Raw genomic sequence first — 24,087 nt, forward strand, 5'->3', positions numbered from 1 at the left:
ATTGATTTTTTTAAAACATGAGTTTTCCACAAACTATTCTGTTTTTTACATATTATATTCCAACTTTTCCATGGCTTTTTTTTTATTTATTTTTTTACATACTGTACTATCACTTTTTCATGATTTTTTGACATGCTATACCATGACCTTTTCACATATTATACTACTACTTTTTTCATGGCTTTTTTAAAACATGTTATACTATAACTTTTTCATGATTTTTTCGACATACTAAATTAAAACTTTCTTTTGAGTTTTTTCAACATGCTATTCTATGACTTTTTTCGACATATTATACTTTGACTTTACATTACTTTTTTCGACATACTATATAATTACTTTTTATGACATACTATACTATGACTTTTTAAAAACTTTTCAACAAACTATACTATATTATTCTACAACCTTTTCATGACTTATTTTTCACACACTGAACTGACTTTTGAAATTCTGCACTATGACTTTTTTGATGAATTTATTTGAAAAAGTCATGGTATAGTATCCATGACTTTTTTTTTATCCAAGTTTTTTTCCATGTCATACTATACATGACTTTTTTTAATACCATTTTTATGTTATGCATATATGTTTTGACAAACTACGCTTTTACTTTTTATGGCATCTATTTTCTACTACTACTTTTTATATTTTTCATTACATATTATACTGAGATATTTTCCAACATTTTCCATGTCATACTATACATGGACCCTATGATTTTTTATATGGCTTAATTATATATTATGCTTTGACACACTATAGTATGACTTTCTACCCTATGACTTACTTTTTTTAATGGCATAATTTTGTGGGGTTTGAAAGAGTTGCAAATTCGGAGCAAGAAGTGAGCATGGTTTCATTTCCCTCTGCTTCTGTAAATCCAGTAATCATAGTGGTGGTAAACTCCATCGCGCACACGCACACACCATCATCTTGAGCAAAGGAACACATACAATACATGAAACTGGGACCTTGTTTAAGACACAAATCCATTTTAATATATACATGCAAAACATGGAAATGTAAAAAAAGAAAATTAAACTATACAAAATATTTTTTGAAGTAAAAAAAATGAGACGATGAATCAAGATTTAAAAGCTTATCTATTTACAACACAATGCAGAGTGTATTTGCCACCATCTCAATGGCCCTGAGAGGGTCTACAATATCCTTGAGTTTGTCCTTTCTTAGAACCCAATCCGGTGCAAATCTGAAAAACAAAAACAGGATTTAAATTACCACTGCAAACAGATACACGCTGTATATATCTGAGAAATACAGTACTGTATATATGCACATGTATACATACTTTGGCACAGGGCGGGATTTACGCGGCGTTGCTTGAACGAAAAAGCTTCCATTCATCGATGCATTCATCTTCTGTTTAATAACAGTTCTTTCAGCGTCCATCTTGTGTTTGCGAGCAGTGAGGCGGTAAATGCTGCGTATTCTATCCGAGACCTTGGGTATCTTCATTACCTCCTAAAGAAAATAAAAAATTGTTGCTTTACTTTAACAATGCTGTCGTATTAGAATTTGACATAAACATTTTCTTAAACTATCGGAAATATATCCTGTATTTTAAAAGTCAATTAGTTATAGTAGCTACGAACCACAGCACGGTGCTTGTCTTGAAGGAGGAGAGCGAGAAGGAAGCAGGCCTTGGTGAAGATGCTGCCGCCCTTTTCTGCTACTTTATCCCCTGCCTTCTCCCTGTATCTCTGCAGCAGGTCCAGCAGCGTCTCTACTGAGTTTTCCACCGAATACACTGCCTCGATGGTCTTGTGGTACTGAAGGAGGAAATTGTGGATGTGTGGAGCAGGGGGAGGGAAGAAAGATAGCAAGAAAGTACAAAAATGGCATTTAACTCATTTAACCACTTGTTCAGACAAAGGAAATATATTTGTGAAAACTATGCAAAGGCAATAGAAAGAGTCTGGTGTCACAGTATGAAAAGAAATGCCCTCAAGATGAGTTATAATCATTTTGGTGATCTCTTTCATTTTCATCTGGCGCCATCATCTGGTCATTATTTTCATTTATGACCGTATACTTGAAAAACTTATGACATTCCCATCAGCCTCAACTATACATTGTGTTAATGCTTATTAGTACAAGTAGTCAACACGCTTAACTAAGAGCTACTAATGATGCTTGGCTCAGTGGCTCATAGTTAACCAACCCAACACTAACTGTTACCTCTTTGTAATGGAAAGGACTAAATCAAGGTTCCCATCTATTTCTCCACTAGATAATATTCACAGAAGAAAATATGTTTTCTTTATGATTTTTGGATGAAAAATGTAACATGACAATATATCCTGTTCAAAGTAAATAATATAGGGAAAAGAAAAACTAGATATAAAAAGGCTGAGACTATCAACATGTTTTTGCAACAATCTAGCTGCTTATCTTGCAAGTCAAACTTAAAGTCCACAAAGCAAAGTGACAAATCCATAATAAATAAAACATTCTGGGAAAAGGATGGAATGACCAAACGAGCAAAGAAAATAGGGTAATCTAGCCTTGAGAGGACAACATTGAAAACTTTCCACGGTTAAGTTACATCAATTTAATATCTTTTTTTAAAAACAATGTTATCTGTTGGCAGTCCAACACAACTATTTTAAGCTAAATCATGTCAACTAAACAATTTCTTTGTCAGATTTCACCAAAGTTAATGTACATTTCTTTACTTGGTAATTATGTATTCTGTTTTGAAGCTGACAAATGTGCCAGAAAATAAACATTTATACAAAATGTCCTTATATTTACATAAACAATTCTTTGTGAAATTAAATAACACTAACTAAAAAAATGTAAAAAAAGAAAATCGCAGTCTGAACTTGGTTTTGCAGAAGAGAAACTTAGCCTGATTTACATGTTATTAAAACTAGACATCATGTTAAGATAAGATAACTGCCTCCTGCCAAATAAGTGCAAATGTGAAAATGCACATGGAACAAATTGAATTTGTGTTGCAATATTATGTTAAAACACATATTTAGAGTACATTCTTTTTTACTTTTTTGCTCAAAGGTATATGTATATGTCTGCTTGGATTTGAAAATTAAATTCTTCTCTCCTTAACCGTGACATAATGAGCAAGACTATAATTTGTATCTTTATACCTTCATTCCTCAAGGCAAGAAGTTTAGCTTTCAAGTCTAAGGACCCTTTTAGAAAGTAAACTGATGAGAATATTTCACCATTTCACATTATGTAGTGCTGCCATGATAGAAAAGTAAATCAGGTTCTCATGCTAGGGGTGTGAAACATGAAAATAAACAAAGCAGGTCTGGGGTTTGTACCTTGGAGAGGTTGAGGAGGATCTGGATGGAGTAGGTGATGACGTCCATGCAAGGGACGCTCCTGTTGCAGCAGCGGATGAGTGTGAAGATGACGTTGGTGGCTCCGCTCTCGACCAGCCGCTCACAGCACTCTGGGGACAGTCTGGTAGCGGTCTCTGCGCACACGCACACACACACACACACACACATATGTTAGCGCACACACACAAACTGCACCACTGAAAAGACACCTGAGATCAGGTTCACATAATCAGAATCAAGTCTTCGCCAAGGTTATTTAACAACTCTTAATTCACGAGGTACATACACTAAATTGGCTTTTTGGATTACACACATTACATTTTGGGAACACAAGTCAACCTTCTCCCACTCTTCCTAAAAGTCTTCCCATTTCTCAGTTACAGTGGTCACAGTTGGGGGTCATGACTTGCCCAGACAATCTGGTGATCAAAATAACTAATAACCAGAGTATGACAAACTCAAGTCTCTAAAACTCCTAATGAGGTCTGTTGAGTCAGTCACAGCGGTCAAACATTATCATACAGTAAAAAAAAGTACAAGCTCAGCAATGCAGATGCAGCATGACACTCAACTTGTTGCTTTGGTCAAAATAAATCTGAACAGTCTCATTCCAGTACTTGCTTTGTCATCTTAAAAAATGTGGCTAAAAACGTATGGGTGGATTGCTAGAGATGGCCAACCTTACCGAGGTTTCTCAGCGCCTCTAGAATATAGGAGAAGTGTTTGTATCGGAGGAGGTAGTCCAGGGCAGACGACGTCTTGTTGCACAGTTTGTCCTCCTCTCGGACGCCGGCGGAGACTTTGCGTAAGCGGTGTCTCAATTTCACCAACTTGGCATTGTCATTCAGTCGCCGGGAGCGGTGTGCTCTCCATAGAGCCTGGAGGGAGAGCAGAAGGGAGATGGAGAGAAGAAAAAGAAGACAAATTTGAAGAAAAATCTTAAATTAGTTTCTAATCATTGGTGCATGAGGATGTTTACAATTCTATGCCAAAGGGAGGAAACTGTGTGGATTTAAATGGCATACCAACTCAATTAAATGTTATTCACCTTGGACTTTCAACTACAACTCATTCAAACCCAAATATTTTGTTGTTACACTTTCTCAAGTTTTTCTATAGAGATCCTGCCTAGAGTCTCACTGCCCTTATATGTCCCGTTTGATGACAGCGCACAAAACCTGTTTCAATGTTCATATGGACACCTGACTATTGTCGTAGGACACACTTGAGAAAGTATAAACCTATCCTTTGTGAGTAGAGAAGTCATTTGGACCAAAATCACCACTGACTGTAGTACCTGAGCTTTGACAATGCCTTGTTGAATCCTCTCTTGGCGCCGTCGAAGGAGGAACTTGCGGACGGCCTGCTGGATGACTGACGCAGCCTTGTGGCGACGACCTAACCAGCGCTTCGCCGCTCTCTGGGCTATAAGCACCTTCCTCCTGTCCTGCAGATACCGTCTCCTCTGCTGCCTGGATCTTACCCATCGCTGGAGGAAAAGTAAGGCAGTCATTAAAATAAATGTTATGCTTTTCGGTGATTCATTAAAGTCATCAGAAGTGCTTTTCAGTGACGGCTTTTGTCTGGAAAAATGGCGCTGTGGGCTCCATGTTGCTGTACCTGTATGGTGATGACAGAATGGATTTGTCTTCTGGCTGACTCCAAAGCCCAGTGGGCTCTCAGAGCCCGTTGGACTTTTATAGCCATAAGATGGTGGAAGACCGCAGACGTAAAATGAAGCCTCCTCTCTGCCATGGCTCTCTCTTTTACCTGGAACACATTAGCATGAAAAGGACGATGACCTTATGTTGACCCTTTTTTAGCCACTTTACTACAAATAACATTTAAATATGCTCAGCTTCTGTCCAGGCAGTGGCTTTCATTTTTTTCATTATATTCATTTGAATTTCGTCCATCCACCACATCAAATTAGTACTTTTAGCAGTTTTCAAGTCTCAACAAAGTTAATAAATGCTAACTAAAGGCTGTTTGGATGTCAAGAGAAAACGGTTCTAGCAAAGTATGAACTTAAAATAAGAACCATTACCTGTTGTGTTGCAATCCAGGCTCGGCAGTGCGTCTGAAGTGTTATGGCAGCTTTCCTCATTCGGGTGTAGTTGTTCCTCTCCAACCGGCCAAGCTGCACAGCCCGGACCCTCTGCTGAAGTTTCATAGCTGTCTCACGCTTCCTTTGGAAGATACGCCTTTGCACCGAGCATCTCCAGAACGACTGGATCGCAACTGCAGCTTGATTTTGTCGGCATATGTCCCTCCTGACACACCAGCCTCTAAACGCTGCCTGAAGGGTGATGGTGGATTGCTTCATTTTCAGGAACTTTTTTCTTTCTCGTCTTTGAAGAATACAGGAGCGATAGAATCTCTGGATGATGATGGCCGACAGACACATGGCCTGGAATTTGACTTCCTCTCTGTGCTTTCTGAATGCTGACTGGATCACAGTGGCAGCCTGATGCCAACGGGCGACCTGCTTTCTGACCTGGTGACCTCTGTACGCTGCCTGAACGAAGATGGCTGCACTGCGTATTTCAAGGTAGCGTGTTCTTTGGGCTTTAGCTGTAACAGCAGCCCGATATTGTCTCTGAATAGTAATGACTGACATTTTCAATTTCAGATACTGCTTGCGTTTAGAGAAAGCTCTGTAAGCGCTCTGGATGGCACAAGCGGCATGATGCCTTTGTTTGATTATTCTCCTTGATTTCATGCCACGGAAGGCAGCTTGTAGATTTATGACCGCTTTCGTAACCTCCTGATAGTGTTTCACCTCAAGGTTTCTCTGTCTCTGAGCTCTAAACCTGCGCTGTAAGACGCAGGCTGCCCAGTGTTGTTTCCTGAAGGCCGTCTGCTGTTTGTGCTTCTTAAAGTTTGCTTGAATTACAGTAGCTGCCCTGTGCATCTTGGTAATCGTGGTTCGCACACAATGACCTCTGAAGGCTGCCTGAAGAACGATGGCAGAATGTCTCATTTTGAGGAAGTTCTCTCTCTGTTGCCTCTGGAGAACACAGGAGCGATAGTATCTCTGGATGATGATGGCGGACAGACGCATGGCCTGGAATTTGACTTCCTCTCTGTGCTTTCTGAATGCTGACTGGATCACAGTGGCAGCCTGATGCCTGTGTTTGATCTTCTTACTTAATTTCATTCCCCGATATGCAGCCTGTAACACGATGGCTGCTTTTCTGCACTCTTGATAATGTTTCACATCAGCATTTCTCTGTCTCTGAGCTCTAAACCTGCGCTGTAAGACGCAGGCTGCCCAGTGTTGTTTCCTGAAGGCCGTCTGCTGTTTGTGCCTCCTAAAGTTTGCTTGAATTACAGTAGCTGCCCTGTGCATCTTGGCATTGTTGGTTCTCACACGATGACCTCTGAAGGCTGCCTGAAGAATGATGGCAAAATGTCTCATTTTAAGGAAGTTCTCTCTCTGTTGCCTCTGGAGAACACAGGAGCGATAGTATCTCTGGATGATGATGGCGGACAGACGCATGGCCTGGAATTTGACTTCCTCTCTGTGCTTTCTGAATGCTGACTGGATCACAGTGGCAGCCTCATGCCAACGGGCAACCTGCTTTCTGACCTGGTGACCTCTGTATCCTGCCTGGAGGACAACAGCAGCATTGCGCATTGTTTGGTATTTTTGCATTTGTACCTTTGCTGCTGCAGTGGCCCGATACCTCTGCTGAATGGTGAGGACGGAGGATTTCAAGGCAAGATACTGCTGGTGTTCACAGTGTGCTCTGTAAGCTCTCTGGATAACACTGGCAGCCTGATGCCAGTTTTTGATCTTTTGTCTTAATTTCATTCCCCGATATGCAGCCTGTAACACGATGGCTGCTTTTCTCCACTCTTGATAATGTTTCACATCAGCGTTCCTCTGTTTCTGAGCTCTAAACCTGCGCTGTAAGACGCAGGCTGCCCAGTGTTGTTTCCTGAAGGCCGTCTGCTGTTTGTGCTTCTTAAAGTTTGCTTGAATTACAGTAGCTGCCCTGTGCATCTTGGCATTGTTGGTTCTCACACGATGACCTCTGAAGGCTGCCTGAAGAACGATGGCAGAATGTCTCATTTTAAGGAAGTTCTCTCTCTGTTGCCTCTGGAGAACACAGGAGCGATAGTATCTCTGGATGATGATGGCGGACAGACGCATGGCCTGGAATTTGACTTCCTCTCTGTGCTTTCTGAATGCTGACTGGATCACAGTGGCAGCCTCATGCCAACGGGCGACCTGCTTTCTGACCTGGTGACCTCTGTATCCTGCCTGGAGGACAACAGCAGCATTGCGCATTGTTTGGTATTTTTGCATTTGTACCTTTGCTGCTGCAGTGGCCCGATACCTCTGCTGAATGGTGAGGACGGAGGATTTCAAGGCAAGATACTGCTGGTGTTCACAGTGTGCTCTGTAAGCTCTCTGGATAACACTGGCAGCCTGATGCCAGTTTTTGATCTTCTGTCTTAATTTCATTCCCCGATATGCAGCCTGTAACACGATGGCTGCTTTTCTCCACTCTTGATAATGTTTCACATCAGCGTTCCTCTGTCTCTGAGCTCTAAACCTGCGCTGTAAGACGCAGGCTGCCCAGTGTTGTTTCCTGAAGACCGTCTGCTGTTTGTGCTTCTTAAAGTTTGCTTGAATTACAGTAGCTGCCCTGTGCATCTTGGTAATCGTGGTTCGTACACGATGACCTCTGAAGGCTGCCTGAAGAATGATGGCAAAATGTCTCATTTTAAGGAAGTTCTCTCTCTGTTGCCTCTGGAGAACACAGGAGCGATAGTATCTCTGGATGATGATGGCGGACAGACGCATGGCCTGGAATTTGACTTCCTCTCTGTGCTTTCTGAATGCTGACTGGATCACAGTGGCAGCCTCATGCCAACGGGCGACCTGCTTTCTGACCTGGTGACCTCTGTATCCTGCCTGGAGGACAACAGCAGCATTGCGCATGGTTTGGTATTTTTGCATTTGTACCTTTGCTGCTGCAGTGGCCCGATACCTCTGCTGAATGGTGAGGACGGAGGATTTCAAGGCAAGATACCTCTTGCACTCACAGTGTGCTCTGTAAGCTCTCTGGATAACACTGGCAGCCTGATGCCAGTTTTTGATCTTCTGTCTTAATTTCATTCCCCGATATGCAGCCTGTAACACGATGGCTGCTTTTCTCCACTCTTGATAATGTTTCACATCAGCGTTCCTCTGTTTCTGAGCTCTAAACCTGCGCTGTAAGACGCAGGCTGCCCAGTGTTGTTTCCTGAAGAATGACTGCTGTTTGTGCCTCCTAAAGTTTGCTTGAATTACAGTAGCTGCCCTGTGCATCTTGGCATTGTTGGTTCTCACACGATGACCTCTGAAGGCTGCCTGAAGAATGATGGCGGAATGTCTTATTTTAAGGAAGTTCTCTCTCTGTTGCCTCTGGAGAACACAGGAGCGATAGTATCTCTGGATGATGATGGCGGACAGACGCATGGCCTGGAATTTGACTTCCTCTCTGTGCTTTCTGAATGCTGACTGGATCACAGTGGCAGCCTCATGCCAACGGGCGACCTGCTTTCTGACCTGGTGACCTCTGTATCCTGCCTGGAGGACAACAGCAGCATTGCGCATGGTTTGGTATTTTTGCATTTGTACCTTTGCTGCTGCAGTGGCCCGATACCTCTGCTGAATGGTGAGGACGGAGGATTTCAATGCAAGATACTGCTGGTGTTCACAGTGTGCTCTGTAAGCTCTCTGGATAACACTGGCAGCCTGATGCCTGTGTTTGAAGAGTCGTCTGGATTTCATTCCTCGGAAAGCAGCTTGTAAGATAACAGCGGCATTTCTCTTAGCACTCAAGGCTTGCGTTTCCTCTCTTATTTTCTTGTTGGCTCTGTAACGTGCTTGCAAAACACTGGCAGCCCAGTGGAGAGCCTTGTAGTAGGTTCTCTGCTGGTACTTTCGGAAGTGAGACTGAATTGTTACAGCTGCCGTATGCTCCATACGCAACTGCTTTCTGACCCGACATCCTCTGTAGGCTGCCTGCAGACAAACGACTGCTTTGCGCTTCGACAGATAGTCCAAGCGGTCCTTTCTTGCCCGAGTCACTGCTCTGTACCTCCGCTGACAAACCAAAGCTGCTGCCTTGAGAGCTAGGAACCCATTTCTATCCCTAATAGTGAGAAACTTTCTCTGAATGATGGTGGCCGCTCGGTGCATCTCTACAATCCTGCTCCTCGCCCTGTGGCCACGATATGCTGCCTGGATGAATATGGCTGCGGATTTCATTCTCCTGTACTCATGCATCTGTTGATTCCTGAGGACTTTGGCCCTGTAGCGTTCCTGAATAATGAGGGCTGCACACTTGGTGGCGAGGTAAGCCATACGCATTCTGTGCATCCTGAACTGCGCTTGGATTGCTCTCGCAGCATTGTGCCTCTTCTTTAGAACTTGTCTCACTCTAAATCCCCGGTATACAGCTTGTATCTTTACGGTGGCCTGCTTTAGGGCTCTATATTCATTTTGCTGTGCCCTGCAGACCACAAGAGCTCTGTATCGGCTTTGGATGATAATCGCCGCACTTTGTAGGAGGAAATACTGTCTCCTACATAAAAACATCCTAACTGAAGACTGAATGACAGTCGCTGCCCAGTGGTTTTTCTTCAGCTCCGTCCTAACCCGCATGCCTCTGAATCCAGCTTGGAGTGTAACACAGGCTGCTCTCGTGTGCAGGTATGCTCTCCTCATCTCCTTTCCGGCCACGTAAGCTCTGTAGTGACGCTGTACGACCACGACACAGGCCTTCTTGGATGTGTACTCCGCCTGCGCTGTGTGTCGACGGTAGTAAGCCTGTATCAGTGTTGCACACTGATGCCGCTTCTCCATCGTCTTCCTGTCAGCTCTGCCTCTCCAGTTAGCTTGTATGACAAGTGCAGCATTCCTAAGAGCATCATAATCCTTCTTGGTCTTGAGAGCCAAAACTGTGGCTCTGTACTTTTGCTGAATCACAGCTGCAGCTTTTCTCACGACAAGGTAGTGCCGTCGGGCAGCGTACATCCTGAAAGCCGCCTGGATTACCGTTGCTGCCTTGTGCTGTTTTTTCAGAGACTGCCGAACCACTTTCCCACGATAAGCTGCCTGTATGGTAATGGCAGCACATTTCATCCTCACAAACATTTGCTTTGCCACGTCTCTTTCCTTTGAGGCCCTGAACCAGCGCTGGATTACGACTGCAGCGCATCTCATCTTCGCCACCTGTTTTCTGACAGCATGGCCTCTGAAGGCACTCTGAAGGACAATAGCCGAGTGGCGCTGCAGCTTCAACACCTGAAAGCAGCGCCTCTGTGCGTGACCTCTGCACTGGGCCTGAATGAGCACAATGCTTCTCTGGATCTTTCTGTATTGATGGAGACACATCTGCATTCTATACCACGACTGAATCTTTACAGCAGCGACAGTTCTTGCAGACATTTTTTCCTCATACCATTTCTTAAACACAGCTTGTATCACTTTGGCAGCACGGTTTTCCTTTTCTGTTTTCTGGGTTTTCCACCTTCTGTACCCTCCCTGTATTTTCACCACTGCAACTCTAAGGGAGAGATAATGTTCCCGATCTCTTTTTGCCTGAGCCCATGCTTGCGAGTGCTTCTGAATGACAGTTACCGCCCACAGAATTCTTCCATAAGCAGAGGCTGCCCTCCTCATTCGCCATTGTGCTTGGACAATAACAGCGTAGTATCTGAGGCGTTGGAAAGCCCTCATGGCTGAGAACATCCTCCATTGAGCCTGCATGGACAAGATAAGAAAATATTCAAAGAACAATTACACAAGCAGGCTTCATTATGAAGCAGGTGTGCAACAAAATGAAGACTTTGAAATTTAAGCAAAACCACGAATGTTCACCGACAGCATGTAAATTCAGGACCAAAGCCTTTTTAAACTCTTTGAGGTAAGAAAAACACAATTAGATCAACAAGGAAAATCCATAAACACCTGAGAATGCTGAAAAATATATGCACTTATTTCCACTGTAACATTTTGAATGAACTCTAGATGAGGATTAAAAAAAACTCGAAATGGTTTATCATGTACAACTTAGTCCTGTATATTTCGTTAACAGTCCATTTCATTCTCCCATAATGTAATGGCAAGTAATTAACACTCACCTGGATGACGGTTGCTGCTTCATGCTGCAGAGCCCGAAGTTGAGCCTGTTTTTTTAGCCTGAGCCTGTTGCGGGCTAAGAAACCCCTCCAGACTGATTGGATGATAACGGCAGCTTGATCCTGCCTCTTAGCTCTGCGCCTCTGGAGAAAACTCCTCACAACTAACTGGATTTTCATGGCAGCCATGTTTCTTTCCTGTATCCAAACAAAAATCAAGAAACAAATTAGACTCATAGTTAATCAATTTTACATTTCTGCTAATTCAGGTGACAATTCTCTGTATGTCCATCATTACGAGCTAGCCCACTATGTCTCCTCCCTTTTTTTTTTTTTAGGTTAGTGCACCTGATTGACCTTTTTAATAATTCAAAGATAGTGCTTTGTTCGATGACTATTTTACACAAATACAATAACACAAAGCTTATTTTCAATGTAATCATTAAATACAATAGAAAATGATAAATGATATGAATATTGCACAGAATTTGTTAAATTTATCCACAGTTAACATACAAATATTGTATACTGTATATATGTAGCTAATATCACAAACAGCAGGGAGAGTACTTATTCAAAAATAAGGTCCACATGGAACAATAATAGTGCAACCAGGAATTAAGTTGAAACAGAAACAAACAATTAAACCAAATTTGATAGAAAATTAAGCAAGAACAGAAAAGAGAGGGCATAAAACATTAACACACAAACCTGCAGGTGATATATTCAATTTGGTTTCATCCAGACATAAATGGCTAAATGGTCTGGCTGAGTTGAATTTGCAAAATAAATAGAATAGAATTGATCGGATCAAGAAAACTCAATCACTTTGTGATTGTGCCAAACATTGAACCAACCTTGTAGAGCTGTACGTGTTTCTTTAATCTGTATTTCCTCCAGGCGCCCTGTATGACCCGAGCTGCTCTGCTTTCGTTCCGCAGATCCAGAAGACGAGCACACAGGAAGGAAAGGTAAGACATCACAACCTGTAAAAAACAGATGTGGATGAAGGCGAAGGTGTAGCATTTTACCCACATTTTAGTATAAAAAGATTTAGTGATGGATTTACACTTGTCATTAGGGACAGATGAGAACATTTCATTGGATTTGGTCTCAGATTTGACCACAAAAGCTTTACAGTATACTTTGATAAAACTGTTAAAAGGTGTTTAATCCTTAAGCAATTAATCTGAATTTGAAGCTTGAAAAAACAAGTAGGAAAGAAAGAAAAGCTTTTAGTTAAACTGCATTAGATAAAGAATGTAACTACACCTTTGATCTGATATTTATGAACATGAACAACATTTTCCTTATGCTGGAAAACAATGTTGGACTTTAATGTAAAAGTCTCCACTGATCCATTTATTATTGGTAATGTATCTTACAGATCTGCGTCTGATAAAAACAATGATCTGCGTTCCTGCAGCAGGTAGAGAAAACCTCCTGTCTGGTCTCACCTTCTCATTGGGGATGGTGTTGGACATGTCAGCTGGGTTGATCATGGCAGGAACGCCGCCCAGGAAAGACACAGCAGCGTTGACCAGTCCAAAGTTGTTTTTCTCATTCTCCAGTAGCTCTTTAAATTCCACTGACGGAGAATCTGGGCCTGTTCACAAAAAAATAGGAGAAACGGTCATCACAAGTATGTAACAGTCCCTCCATTTTTTTCATAATCTCCTTTAAAAGTCCATCATAAGTGATTACAAGCATTTATCTAACTTTTGAGCCATGGCCTGCCATCAATCACTTTATCTAGAATTAAGCCAGTGTAGTTTAATAACTTTAAAATTAAAAAAAATTATCCTCATAGTTTGTTTCAAATAAAACGGTCTAGCTCTAACAACAGGTGGGTTCACTGTTGATATAGCCAGCTAAAAATCCCTAAGTGATGCAATGTGCGTTGTATGAAACATGCTGGACAATTCATTCGCTGAATTTATTATTTTGCCAAAGACATTTCATCAAATTCCTTTGTTTTCCACACTCCAATGCACCAAAAATGTCTGTGTGATATTCAAATGATGCCTATACATTAACTCAAACCTTTTTTAAAAGCAGACAATTGCACTGAAGATACAGCGCACAGCTGACACGTACCATTCAGGCCCATCGGCAAGGAGTCAAAGGAGTTGTCAGAGTCGCTGGCAGAGCAGTTGAGCTCCAAGCGACCCCTCGGCGAGCACTCGACAGTCTGGGTGGTGCTGTGACTGACGGCCCTCTCTGGCAGGAGACTGGGGTGGTAGTGGTGGATAAGGTAGCAGAGGACGCGGCCATCTGAGAACGTCACGGTGAAGTTTTCCACCTGCACAGACAGACAACACACTTAATCTATTGTTTTTTTTCTCACAAGTAGGACTTGTGAGTCTGACGCAGTAATTTAGGGCTCTAAAAATAAGCCTGACAATAGTGAAAGTCCAGAGGAATGTAGCTCCCTCTAGGCGTTTTATGTTTCTTTTTGATGATAATGTTAATATGAAGACATTTTGACCACAGTGACTGTGCATAATTTCCCAGCAGTGCTTGATGTTCTACACTACAGTTGAGCAACCCAAGCAAACAGCAGCCTGTTGAAACACTGCAGATTATTTTTTGCCCTCAAAGTGATTTTAGGTGAAACCACCACCAACACTCAGCGCCAAAGGCTACAACAGAATAACAGCTCAATAATACATCCAAAGACAAAGTTCAGCAGGTGAACAAGGCAACACTGTATATTGCCTAACCAAACGAAATTAAATCATAACCAATTCTAAAAACAATAGTATTATCTTTGGCCTGTGAGCAGAAAATAAAAGTGTCAAACTCGCCTTCAGATTGTAGAAGTCACAGACGGTTCGGATCCAGTCCATCAGCAGAGTGATCTTAGTGCTGCTGTGTTCATACGGCGCCCTGGTCTTTGAAGGACTCGGCTGAAGGCCTTGATCGGCCCTCAGAGACGCCAGCCTCCGTTTGGTCCTCAAGGTTCTCTTCAGGAAGCCAATTTCCTCCCTCAGCTGATCCTCGTCCAAAATGTTCTCCACCTTAACAGAGCATTTGATAACAGCATGTCAAAAGATTCCTTTCATAGTTTAAAAAAAAAAAAAAAGACAATTTTGTGCCCTACTGGCCGACTGGAAACAAAGTCTGGTACACACGTGAAACGCAAAGATGATCTTCCATAAGAGGCCCAGTGTCTTCTCTCTGTGTCCGTCCACAATGTCTCTGGAATCAATGTTGGAGCCTGAAAATAAAGACACAATACTTAAAGTCTGGGTTGCTTGTAAAAACATTTTCTGCATGTTAAAAGATGTAAAGAATCTGAACTATGTCATACTGAATTTTGTCATGGGACCGTTAAATGGTTTTTCCTTATTTTTGTGTTCAGGATTTTTTGGGCCGGCCTCAAATCAAGGCTCGAAGGCGCTCTGGAGCCATTCTTAGAATAGCTCCTCCCCTAACACTTTACAATAACTACAGCACGTAACATCATTAATTCTGCTGCTCAATTGTGCATTACGTGCTTGCCACAGCCTACAGTTGGCTAGCTACACTTCAAATGTTTCTGTTTCGTCCTTCTCAAACGTGAGGAATTTCTGCTTTTCTCAGTTTTATTTATTTGGGTTTGACCCTTTTATCGGAACAAATAATAATTTAAAGACATTGTCTTTAGCTTTGGGAATTAGCTATGAGGATTTTACACCACCAACAGTAATAATGATTGAGTGATTAATAATTAAATAATTGCTAGCTGCACCCTTATACGACTGTTTATTTTGTTTGTTCTTTTATGTTTGTATTACCCGTTTAGGAACTAAACGCTGCTGTTGCTGAAGCAATTTCATGACTTAAAAAGTCATTTCAAAGCTTTAGGTATGCTCTTTTTGAGATTTAGTTGATTAAGCACGGAGAGTTATCGTGTTTACTCTTCTAATTCTCTTTATGTCTTTCATTCTGGACCGCTTAGTCACTCCGACACATGTTCACCTGATGCGGAGGTGCACAAACACAAATAAACATATTGTCACATGAAGGGCAAAGCAATCCAATTATGTTGCTGTGCAGCTGTACAACAGCTGTTTGTGATCAAACACAAATGGTGTGCTGTGAAATGGCAGGTGTTCATGCTCAAGTAAAATATCTAGTAATTGAACTGTGTCCCAAGATTGAAAATACAGCTCAATTTCAAATACGAAGCCCACTATGAATAAAACTGTGAAAAAACACAGGAACTTAAAAAACATTTAATCTCGTTTTGTGGAGGACAAATGTTCTTTCAGGTTGAGCTAGGGCCCATTTTGCTGTTTGCTCAGAAAAAAAGAAAATATAAATTCACATTTACCGTGTTCATCCTTGAGGTCGACCCCTTTGCTTTTGAGCACTTGCAAAGCCATGTCGACGTTGTGGACCTTCTGCAGGCGGCTGATGGCCGGCAGACGGAGCTTTGCTGACAAACTCCAGTCCTGGACGAGGAGCTCCATCACTCGCCTGAAAGCAAACCCCACATGAAAGACTTTTTATTGATGCTGCAGAAGAATATTTGTTTGCCTCTATTTAGTGCTTGTTGCTGTGGCACACTTCCACGCAAATAATCTGGCATCTTCCTTGTACTGTGGAATAAATGAAAGCTGGTGGTCTGAGAGACTTAAAGTCATAATTGACCACAACCTACAGCATTACAGACATTAACTACATTGTTTACTCATAATCAGCTGCTTGACCATTTACAATCCTATTAAGCATTTTTGTTTTGAAATTTTATAAAAAAGAGAAGTAGGAACCTAAGTTTGAAAAAAATATCTACTTAGCAGCATTTTTCTTTTACAATTTGATGCACAAAACGTTATGTATCGTTTAATTCCCGCATGTTTCTGGGTAGACGGTCCCTTGGCCTTGACTATAATATAATAGCAGCTCAGGATTGATTGTTCAACCAATTAGCTCTTTGTAAGTGCAGATATTTCACTGCATTATATCATATCCCACAACCTGATGTCCAACGAAGAACTATATTAAGGATGAAAGATTCCTGCCAAAGATCTTCTGGAAAGGGTTCATGAATTTTCCCTCAGCCAAAAATTCCTGACCACCATAAAATAAATCAATTAATACTAGTCTGATTAATGGAGAAGAGGTTTACTCTACAGTATCTGCAGGGACTTGCGTTAAAAATAAACGTCAAAAGACACACACACACACACACGAGATTGAACCATGATCTGAGTGCAATACTGTTATGTCGGTAGGGCAGTTGAAGAGAGCATCCTTAAGTGAGAAAATCTCCGGTCTGAGACAGCTCTGCTGAACACTGAATCCCTCCCAGCTGCAGGGATACTCCTGTGTTTCTAAGCCTGACCTCTGAGAAAAGCGACTATCCCAACGGGGATCAGAGCATCACATTAGAATTCATGGCCCCTCACTCACACTAGACGAATGCCGCATTTCAAATCAACTGCCAAATTCTTCACAGCGAAGTTGAACTCGTCTAGAGGCGTCTGAACGTGGGAGACGGGTAACCCCATGTAGCCGAGATGCCGGGGGAGGATCCCCTCCCCGCTCAGGAAGTCCCTGGAGAAGGCCAGGAGCAGGTCTTTCGTCATCTGTTGAGAAAAAAAAAAAAAATAAACACACAGCATGAAAGAGTTGGCCTCAGCTCCTGAATCAGATAAGAGGCAGGTCAAGGCAGTACAATTGGCACTGTCATTTACACAAGTTAACACAAACACATTATTCAACTCTGTCAGACTGTGTGTGTGACAAATGTCTGCTCTTCCCAAATGAAGATAACAGCACTGCCCAGAAAACAGATACTAAAATCCTGATGCAATGTGTTTTTTATGTATTTAATGCTTGTTGTTGACATTGGAGGGCTTTGCCTACCTTGAACTCTGCATCCAAGCAGAACAGACAGGGGTCGTGCTCAATCAGCCGGGACCCTTTGGCTTTGTCCAGGAAACACACCAGCAGGAGCAGCTTCTTCAGAGTAAAGCGTGACAGCGCCTCCTCGTGGCCTAACCGAGAAAAGGTTCAGAGATATTAACACCAGTCCAAAGTAAAACTGATTTCTATATTTTCATGCAACATTTCTTAAATTAATGGGTACTCTAACTCCAATCAATTCTAATTGTAACCATATTTTGTGGGATTTAGGAAACTTAATGTGTAAATTGGGACAAAGTATTCACTGACCAAACAGTGACCTTTCATTTTCTAGTTTTCTCTTTGATAAAATATAAAATTTAAGTAGAGATGCAAAGATTAGTTGATGAATTGATTGGCAACTATTTTGATGTTAATTTTTTGGGGCATCATCTACAAACACTTGGTTCCAGTTCCAGTGCAGATTTCCTGTTTTATATAACTGCAAACTGATATCTGAGTTTGATCTGACAAACCAATACATCTGAACACATTTTCCAACAGAAATGAATGATCACTTAATAACCAAATAAATAACCAGATTATTGAATGTTGCAGGCATTTCCAGATGTTGCAGCATGATTTGATTAAAGCATTTAACTACACCTACATGCTCTCATTTTGGAGATATAAAATTAAAAATCAGTTTTTATCAGTGAAGGAAGTTGTTTATTTAAAGTTTAACTTCTACCCAAGTTGTTAATTTCAATATGCTTTATGAGGATTTTTATTTTTGTCTGCTTATGATATGGGGAATAGGTTTATGTTTCTGTTCGTGTGGGAAAGGGGAAACACAACCCGAGCCAATTACCCACTCAATATTGCTTGAACTTTCTTGCAGTTCTGACCGTAAAGTCACAGTTCAGACAACACAACAACCGATCGTCTTCAATTACCGTCTTTGTAAAGGTTAGGCACTTTGGCGTGTCTGAACTGAGCAGCGATGTCTGGGTTCCAGAGCAGCCGCTGCAGGATGAACAAAGCCAGACCCAGGGCATCGCTGTTGCTCTCGAGAGAGATCAACTCCCCGAAGATCGTCTGAGAAAGAGCAACATTGGGCTTATTACTTAGCAAGCTTAGCATGGATAGAAGAAGGAACTGACAATTTAACTTTTTGGAAAAACAAATAAAAAGCAGGAGGAAACACAGTTTTATCAGAATACCTCGAGCCCAATCCGTAACCACAGCGGATTGTATGAAAGAAGCCAGTTGAGGACTTTTCGGCGTTCACCTGAAGACGAGAAAAAACAGGTATATAATGTTACCGTCAGGCTTATTGAGGGTTTGATGACAACTTCAGAGCATTTAAAAAAAACGTTTATCGACAGGCTGCATGATGCTATGTTCCCTCACCTATGTCCTTCCAAAGATGGCGGTCTTTCCGGACGAGCAGCCTCTTGGCCTCCACCTCCAGTTCGAGCCTCTGAATAGCCTTGACCATGGCTTCAGAAGTGAACAGCTGGCAGGCTGCGCGACGGAGGCGGTTTAGCTTCCGACGGGCCGTGTAGGTGCTGAACGACATCTCCTCTTTGGTTGGGGCTTTAGGCACACTGTACCTGTCATCGCCGCCCATGGCAAGGGACACCGCACTCACTGCACAAGAAAAAAAAAAAAGGCAATGATTAAAACATCTAGAGCTCAGACGCTCATTCAAATAAAGATTCCACTGCGGCAACTGCTTTCAAGTATAGAAGTGTTTAGACTATAAATAAATCAGAAGAAAAAAAGATTTTTAAGCTACTCAAAGAGTGTGATGATTGGTTATTTTGTGAAACCAAACACTACACATCATGTTTGAGTAGTGAAAGCCGGCTGAATGTTACCTTTAGCAACTTCAGTGTTGACTTTAAAGTCGTCTGGAGTGAGGACGTAGTTGATCCACCATGTGAATCCTCTCTCTTGCTTCTCGATCCACCTCTCGTCATAGAACATGTTCTTGGCAGCAAATGGCATCGGGTGTCTCGGAATGGCTGAAAGAAAAGAGTAGATGCAGAAAAATGAATTTTAAGATAAACAAAAACAACATAACTATTCCCACCAAAAATGCTCCAATACCTGTTTGCGCCGCCTTAATAAAGGACAGTTTTGATTGCGCAACAGCAACCACTTTTGCAGTCTTCACTGACGAAATACCAAATGACCGTGCACCTGTGAACAATAGAGAAAAAGGTCATTCTTTATTTCATCACATATTTATGTTGGCAAAACCCAGAGAAAGATCTTCAATAAAAGAACATAATTGAATACCTTGTGAGGAGAGTTTGGAGCTTGTTTGCTTCGCCTGGGCAGGAACCACAGACCTCGCTGTCTTTAGAGATGATGAAGTCATTGATCGCACAGAGCCTGAAGAAAAAAAAGCATCGTAGTAAATACAGAGGGTCCAGGAACATGACGTATATGTAACACAGAAGTTCCTAAATATTTTTGGAAACAGATGTATATCATTTTCAAATCACATACATCCAGGGTGTAGCCTACCTACAGCCATCCTTTAGGATATTTATTGTAAGAAAAAGTATAGGTATTTGCAGGTATGTACTTTCAAAGGGTACTACGGCAATAAATCTGAACTTGACAAATCTACAGAAGTAGGGCTAAAAAACATTCCATTACTCTAGTTTAATAAAAAAATAACTTAATAATAAGTATAAAATCACTAATCTTAAACTCCCTTAGTGGGAATTTTTTTTGGGGTACACCTAACTTGAATTGTATTATTTTATACTGATAGATGTTTCTATTATTTTGTTTGTCCCATTTTTTTACGAGGGCAGTCTAAATAACTTTTTTTGGTACAATGCAAAACATTTCAACAGCAGCACCAACTCCACAATAACCCTGAAGTTGGATCAACTCCTCTCTATAACTGTTTTAACAGCACTGCATTAGTTTAAGGCCGGTGTACCTCTTAAACTCAGAGTGCAGATATAATAATCATTGTTTACACTGAATTTAACATGCAGGTCTGAAACAGAAGAAACAACATCCACAGTATTTTTGAGATTCTACTATAAAAACAACATAAAGGTTTATCATACATCAATCTATACTTCACATTTTCTCACCTGCTGGTCTGGGCTGTTGCCTCTGCGATGCATTCCTCCTCTCCTGCACCGATCGTGGGGGTTCAGGTTTCCCAGCTACCCCCCTGCTCCGTTTGACACGCTCAGCTTTCCCAGCATCCCCAATCTTTGCATCACTTTTCAAATACTCCTCACTCTTCCTCTTCTTGCTCTTCACTGCCACGTGAACGGGAAACGAGTCATCCTGAACAAACAGAGGTACCGAAAGAGTCGGAGCCGTGTGTTGTGTGAAGCTGTGGTGTAGAGGAGAAGATGAGCCCAGGGGCGACGGAGAGGTGACAGTAAAAGAGACGGAAGCAGGGGCTGCAGGAGGTGTGGAGGTGGCTGAGAAAGAGAAGCGAGCAGGTGCCATGGGTGGAGGGGAGGCGAGGGGGAAGGTGATGGGTGTAGGCGAGCAGTCGAGCCGTGGAGCCAGGCTGGAGGAGGTGACTTCCTGGGCTTGGTGTCGGTTGTCACACAGGGAGCTGGCAATGTCGGGGTCTATAACAGGAAGGATCGGAGTCCCTGGTTTAGACTCACACTGACTGCTGCCGTCAGACAGCTCCAACGTCTTCTCTAAAAGCCGTCGCCTTGACCTCTTTATTTTCCTTCCACTTGAAAGGTTTGCCTCCACTGGTGCTCTGCTCTTGGTCACCGTGGCAGAGGTAAACGAGGCCTTTTTAACCCTCTCCGTCGCAGCATCATTCTCTGAAACAGCAACCTTTTTGCTGACAAAGAACGTCAGTCTGGGCTCGCTGGACTCGGACCCGTGTGGGCTATCTGGTAATGCTTTGAGGACATTTCTGTCAGCTCCGTAGGCATGATATCCACTCTTGGATTCCAGTGAATCTGAAAAGCTACAGCTGGAACTACTGTCTCGAGGACTGGTGTGAATGCGGCTTAGATCAGAGTCAATGAGGGCAAGTGCATCTTTCAAAGAGAGGACTGGGGTTCCAGATAACGCACTGTCAGCATCAGCCACAGTATTGACAGTAGCAGAAAGTGGGCCATCTGACTGAATACGTGGCATGAGCTTCTTAAACAGGTCTGGTGTTCCGATAGGGGACAGTGTCCTGTTGATCATTTTGGTAAGATCTTTGCTTTCAGGTTTGCCAACAAATGAATCTGGGCTTGCAGACATGTTGCCAGAGTCCATCAGCTGTCCGGCAGGGACGAGTAGGACAAGAGGAGAGTTCCTATGAACATGATGGGCATTCTCCTTGTCCGACAAGCCCAGGGACCGTTGGGTCCGGGTGGAATTCAAGGCCATCTTCTCTTCTGATTTCTGAGAGTAATCATCAATGGTACTGGGCTTGGAGAGGGATCTCTCTCTGACAGCTTTGCCCTCATTGAGAGAAGCAAGTGGGCTGCGGGGCTTTTCCCGTTTGTACTGTGGCTTTCGGGACACTTGGAAGGTTTTGTTGGCTGCCATCTTCAATGATTGCTCCGTTTTCTTTCTCCTTGGTGCGGTCACTTTTTCACCCTCCCTTTTGTTCTTGATTGTGTCCCATAAGCTTTTCTGAAACGCAAAAGAAAAACATAAAATGTATATGCTGTGTCAGAAATACAGTACCAGATGTACTTGTTTAGGTTCCTCGATTCTGTTTGAATGAGAACTTGATAGATCATTTTCATGATTGGTTGCCCCGTCGCTCAGAGGTCCCTGCAGCCGATCCACCCGGTCACAGCTTTTTTCTGTCCTGGCCCCTCAGTGGTGGAATGAACTCCCCACCGACGTCAGGACAGCAGAGTCGCTGCCCATCTTTAGGCGCAGGCTGAAAACTCACCTCTTCAAGAAGTACTACCCTGAGCCTTCCTCGTAGCACTTATTGTATTCGTATTAGTTGTTGCACTTACTGTATTCGTATCAGTTCGCTGCACTTATTGAATTCGTATTTGTTTACTGCACTTATCCTATTCGTAGTAGTTTGTAGCACTTATTATATTCGTATTAGTCTGTTGCAATTATTGTTTTCGTAGTAATCTGCCTCTGCACTATACTTTTGCTCTGGCTTATGCTTTAAGATGCTTGTTTAAGAAAGGAGATGCACTTATGACTTCTGGTGACTAGTAGTTCTCTTGAATACCTATGTTGAATACACTTCCTGTAAGTCGCTTTGGATAAAAGCGTCTGCTAAATGACTGTAATGTAATGTAATGTAATCTATCAGTCTCCCAATTACAGACGCTATTAATTGTTGTGTCTGTGTGAAATCCGACAACGACCCCAGCATAATCTCCGAGACTGCAAGTTAACGACTTCAAAAGTCTTGTTTTGTAAAAACACATTGTCCAAAAATCTAAAATATTAAATAAGCCAATTTGTAATAAGCCATGAAATTGCAGCACCTTTTTGACACTTAAAGACATTTTAACAGTCTATTTTTATGAAGAAAAATACTTCAAACATGAATCAATTTTCAAACTAGTTGCCAACTCACTTTCTGTCAATGAATGCATTGAATAATAATCCATACAGCTCTTTATTTGGGCAAGTGTAACAGCCTCTGTGTTCGGCTGAGGACTTTTACCTTTTTCTTTTTTGGTGCTTCTGCTCTCCCCAGGAGCACAGCCTGCTGTTTGAGGACACCATTGGCATTAAAGAGGATGAGCTCTCTGATTCCACCTTCCTCTGTTGGAGTCCATGTTATCGTCAAACTGAATGAGTCCTCAGGCTGCAAACACAAAGCCAGATGTGGAACAACTGCAATGATCTTACAATGAACACTACAGCAAGAATCAAGGTTATATGTGGCTCTACAACTGTGAGGGAGACGCTTTAAATAAGGAGATATAATCATAATAATCAAATGTTAAACACAAAGCTCACGAGCATGACAGCAGCCTGGTTTAAAGTCTCTAACGTTAGCTACACACATACCTGGATCGTGATGGTGTGGTGGCCCACAGAGAAGCCTTTACTTGAGGGGATCTTCTCAACAGTGACCTCCGCCTCTGCGTCATCTGTCGGGTTCTCAATACGCAGAACAACAGACTTGGATGTCCCCAGCTTTACTGTTCCAAATGTCACAAAGGGAGCCTTGGAAAACAAGGTCAAAACCAAAACTGGAGCATCGTTTTCCTTGTTAGCCTCTTCTCTCTTTATTGGACTGAAGTCCAGAAATCCTCTCCGTGTTGACGGCTCCGTCTCAGCCATTTCAAATGAATAAAGTAGCAGCAGCTAATAGCTCGCTACATGTTCCGCGTTGAGTTGTTTAAGCGTTGAACGTTAGCATGTGCGCTGCTACTAATGTTGACTGCTTACAACGACTGGTTCTGCCCCGACACTAGCCTGCTATCAAACGTTAAAACACGCTTCCTTCAACAACACGCTGAATGACGGACGATCTCATTTGAAATTTGGTCGCGTTGCTTAATCAGCCAATTACAAGCGAGTGCGGATATCGCTCGTCCAATGGGTAAAGAGAACAGATCGAATCCGTATGAATACAATGCTGTCGACCAATCACCTAACGACTACATTTTTAAACTGCCTTAAGCCACGCCCACAGCGTGAGAGACACAAATACGACGCTGTGTGGCCCCCTTAAGGTTTTTTGTGCAACCCTAAAGCCAAAGGACTACTTTATTCTCTCGCTGAACATATTTCACAGATATACGTCTTAATGCATCAAATGTAACGTATAGTAGAC

At 42.3% G+C, this 24,087-nt stretch overlaps 1 protein-coding gene across 1 annotated transcript; it reads right to left on the reverse strand.

Annotated features, from left to right (window-relative positions):
• Positions 1–983: 983 nt before the first annotated feature.
• Positions 984–23,773, reverse strand: aspm (assembly factor for spindle microtubules). The gene is made up of 26 exons (XM_054603545.1): positions 23,316–23,773; positions 22,966–23,109; positions 20,438–21,953; positions 19,620–19,715; positions 19,428–19,520; positions 19,196–19,342; positions 18,726–18,965; positions 18,536–18,603; positions 18,269–18,410; positions 17,334–17,464; positions 16,878–17,053; positions 15,796–15,941; positions 14,612–14,697; positions 14,285–14,497; positions 13,575–13,779; positions 12,935–13,083; positions 12,335–12,463; positions 11,481–11,675; positions 5,383–11,100; positions 4,956–5,105; positions 4,633–4,824; positions 4,021–4,213; positions 3,315–3,469; positions 1,617–1,793; positions 1,313–1,485; positions 984–1,213 (listed from the first exon to the last, which is right to left on the reverse strand). Exons 1-26 carry the CDS (start codon positions 23,589–23,591, stop codon positions 1,111–1,113), a joined length of 11,013 nt encoding a protein of 3,670 aa, XP_054459520.1. The 5' UTR covers positions 23,592–23,773; the 3' UTR covers positions 984–1,110.
• Between the last annotated feature and the right edge of the window lie 314 nt (positions 23,774–24,087).

The sequence above is a fragment of the Anoplopoma fimbria genome, chromosome 8 (genome assembly GCF_027596085.1).
Source record: "Anoplopoma fimbria isolate UVic2021 breed Golden Eagle Sablefish chromosome 8, Afim_UVic_2022, whole genome shotgun sequence".
Taxonomy (NCBI): Eukaryota; Metazoa; Chordata; class Actinopteri; order Perciformes; family Anoplopomatidae; genus Anoplopoma; species Anoplopoma fimbria.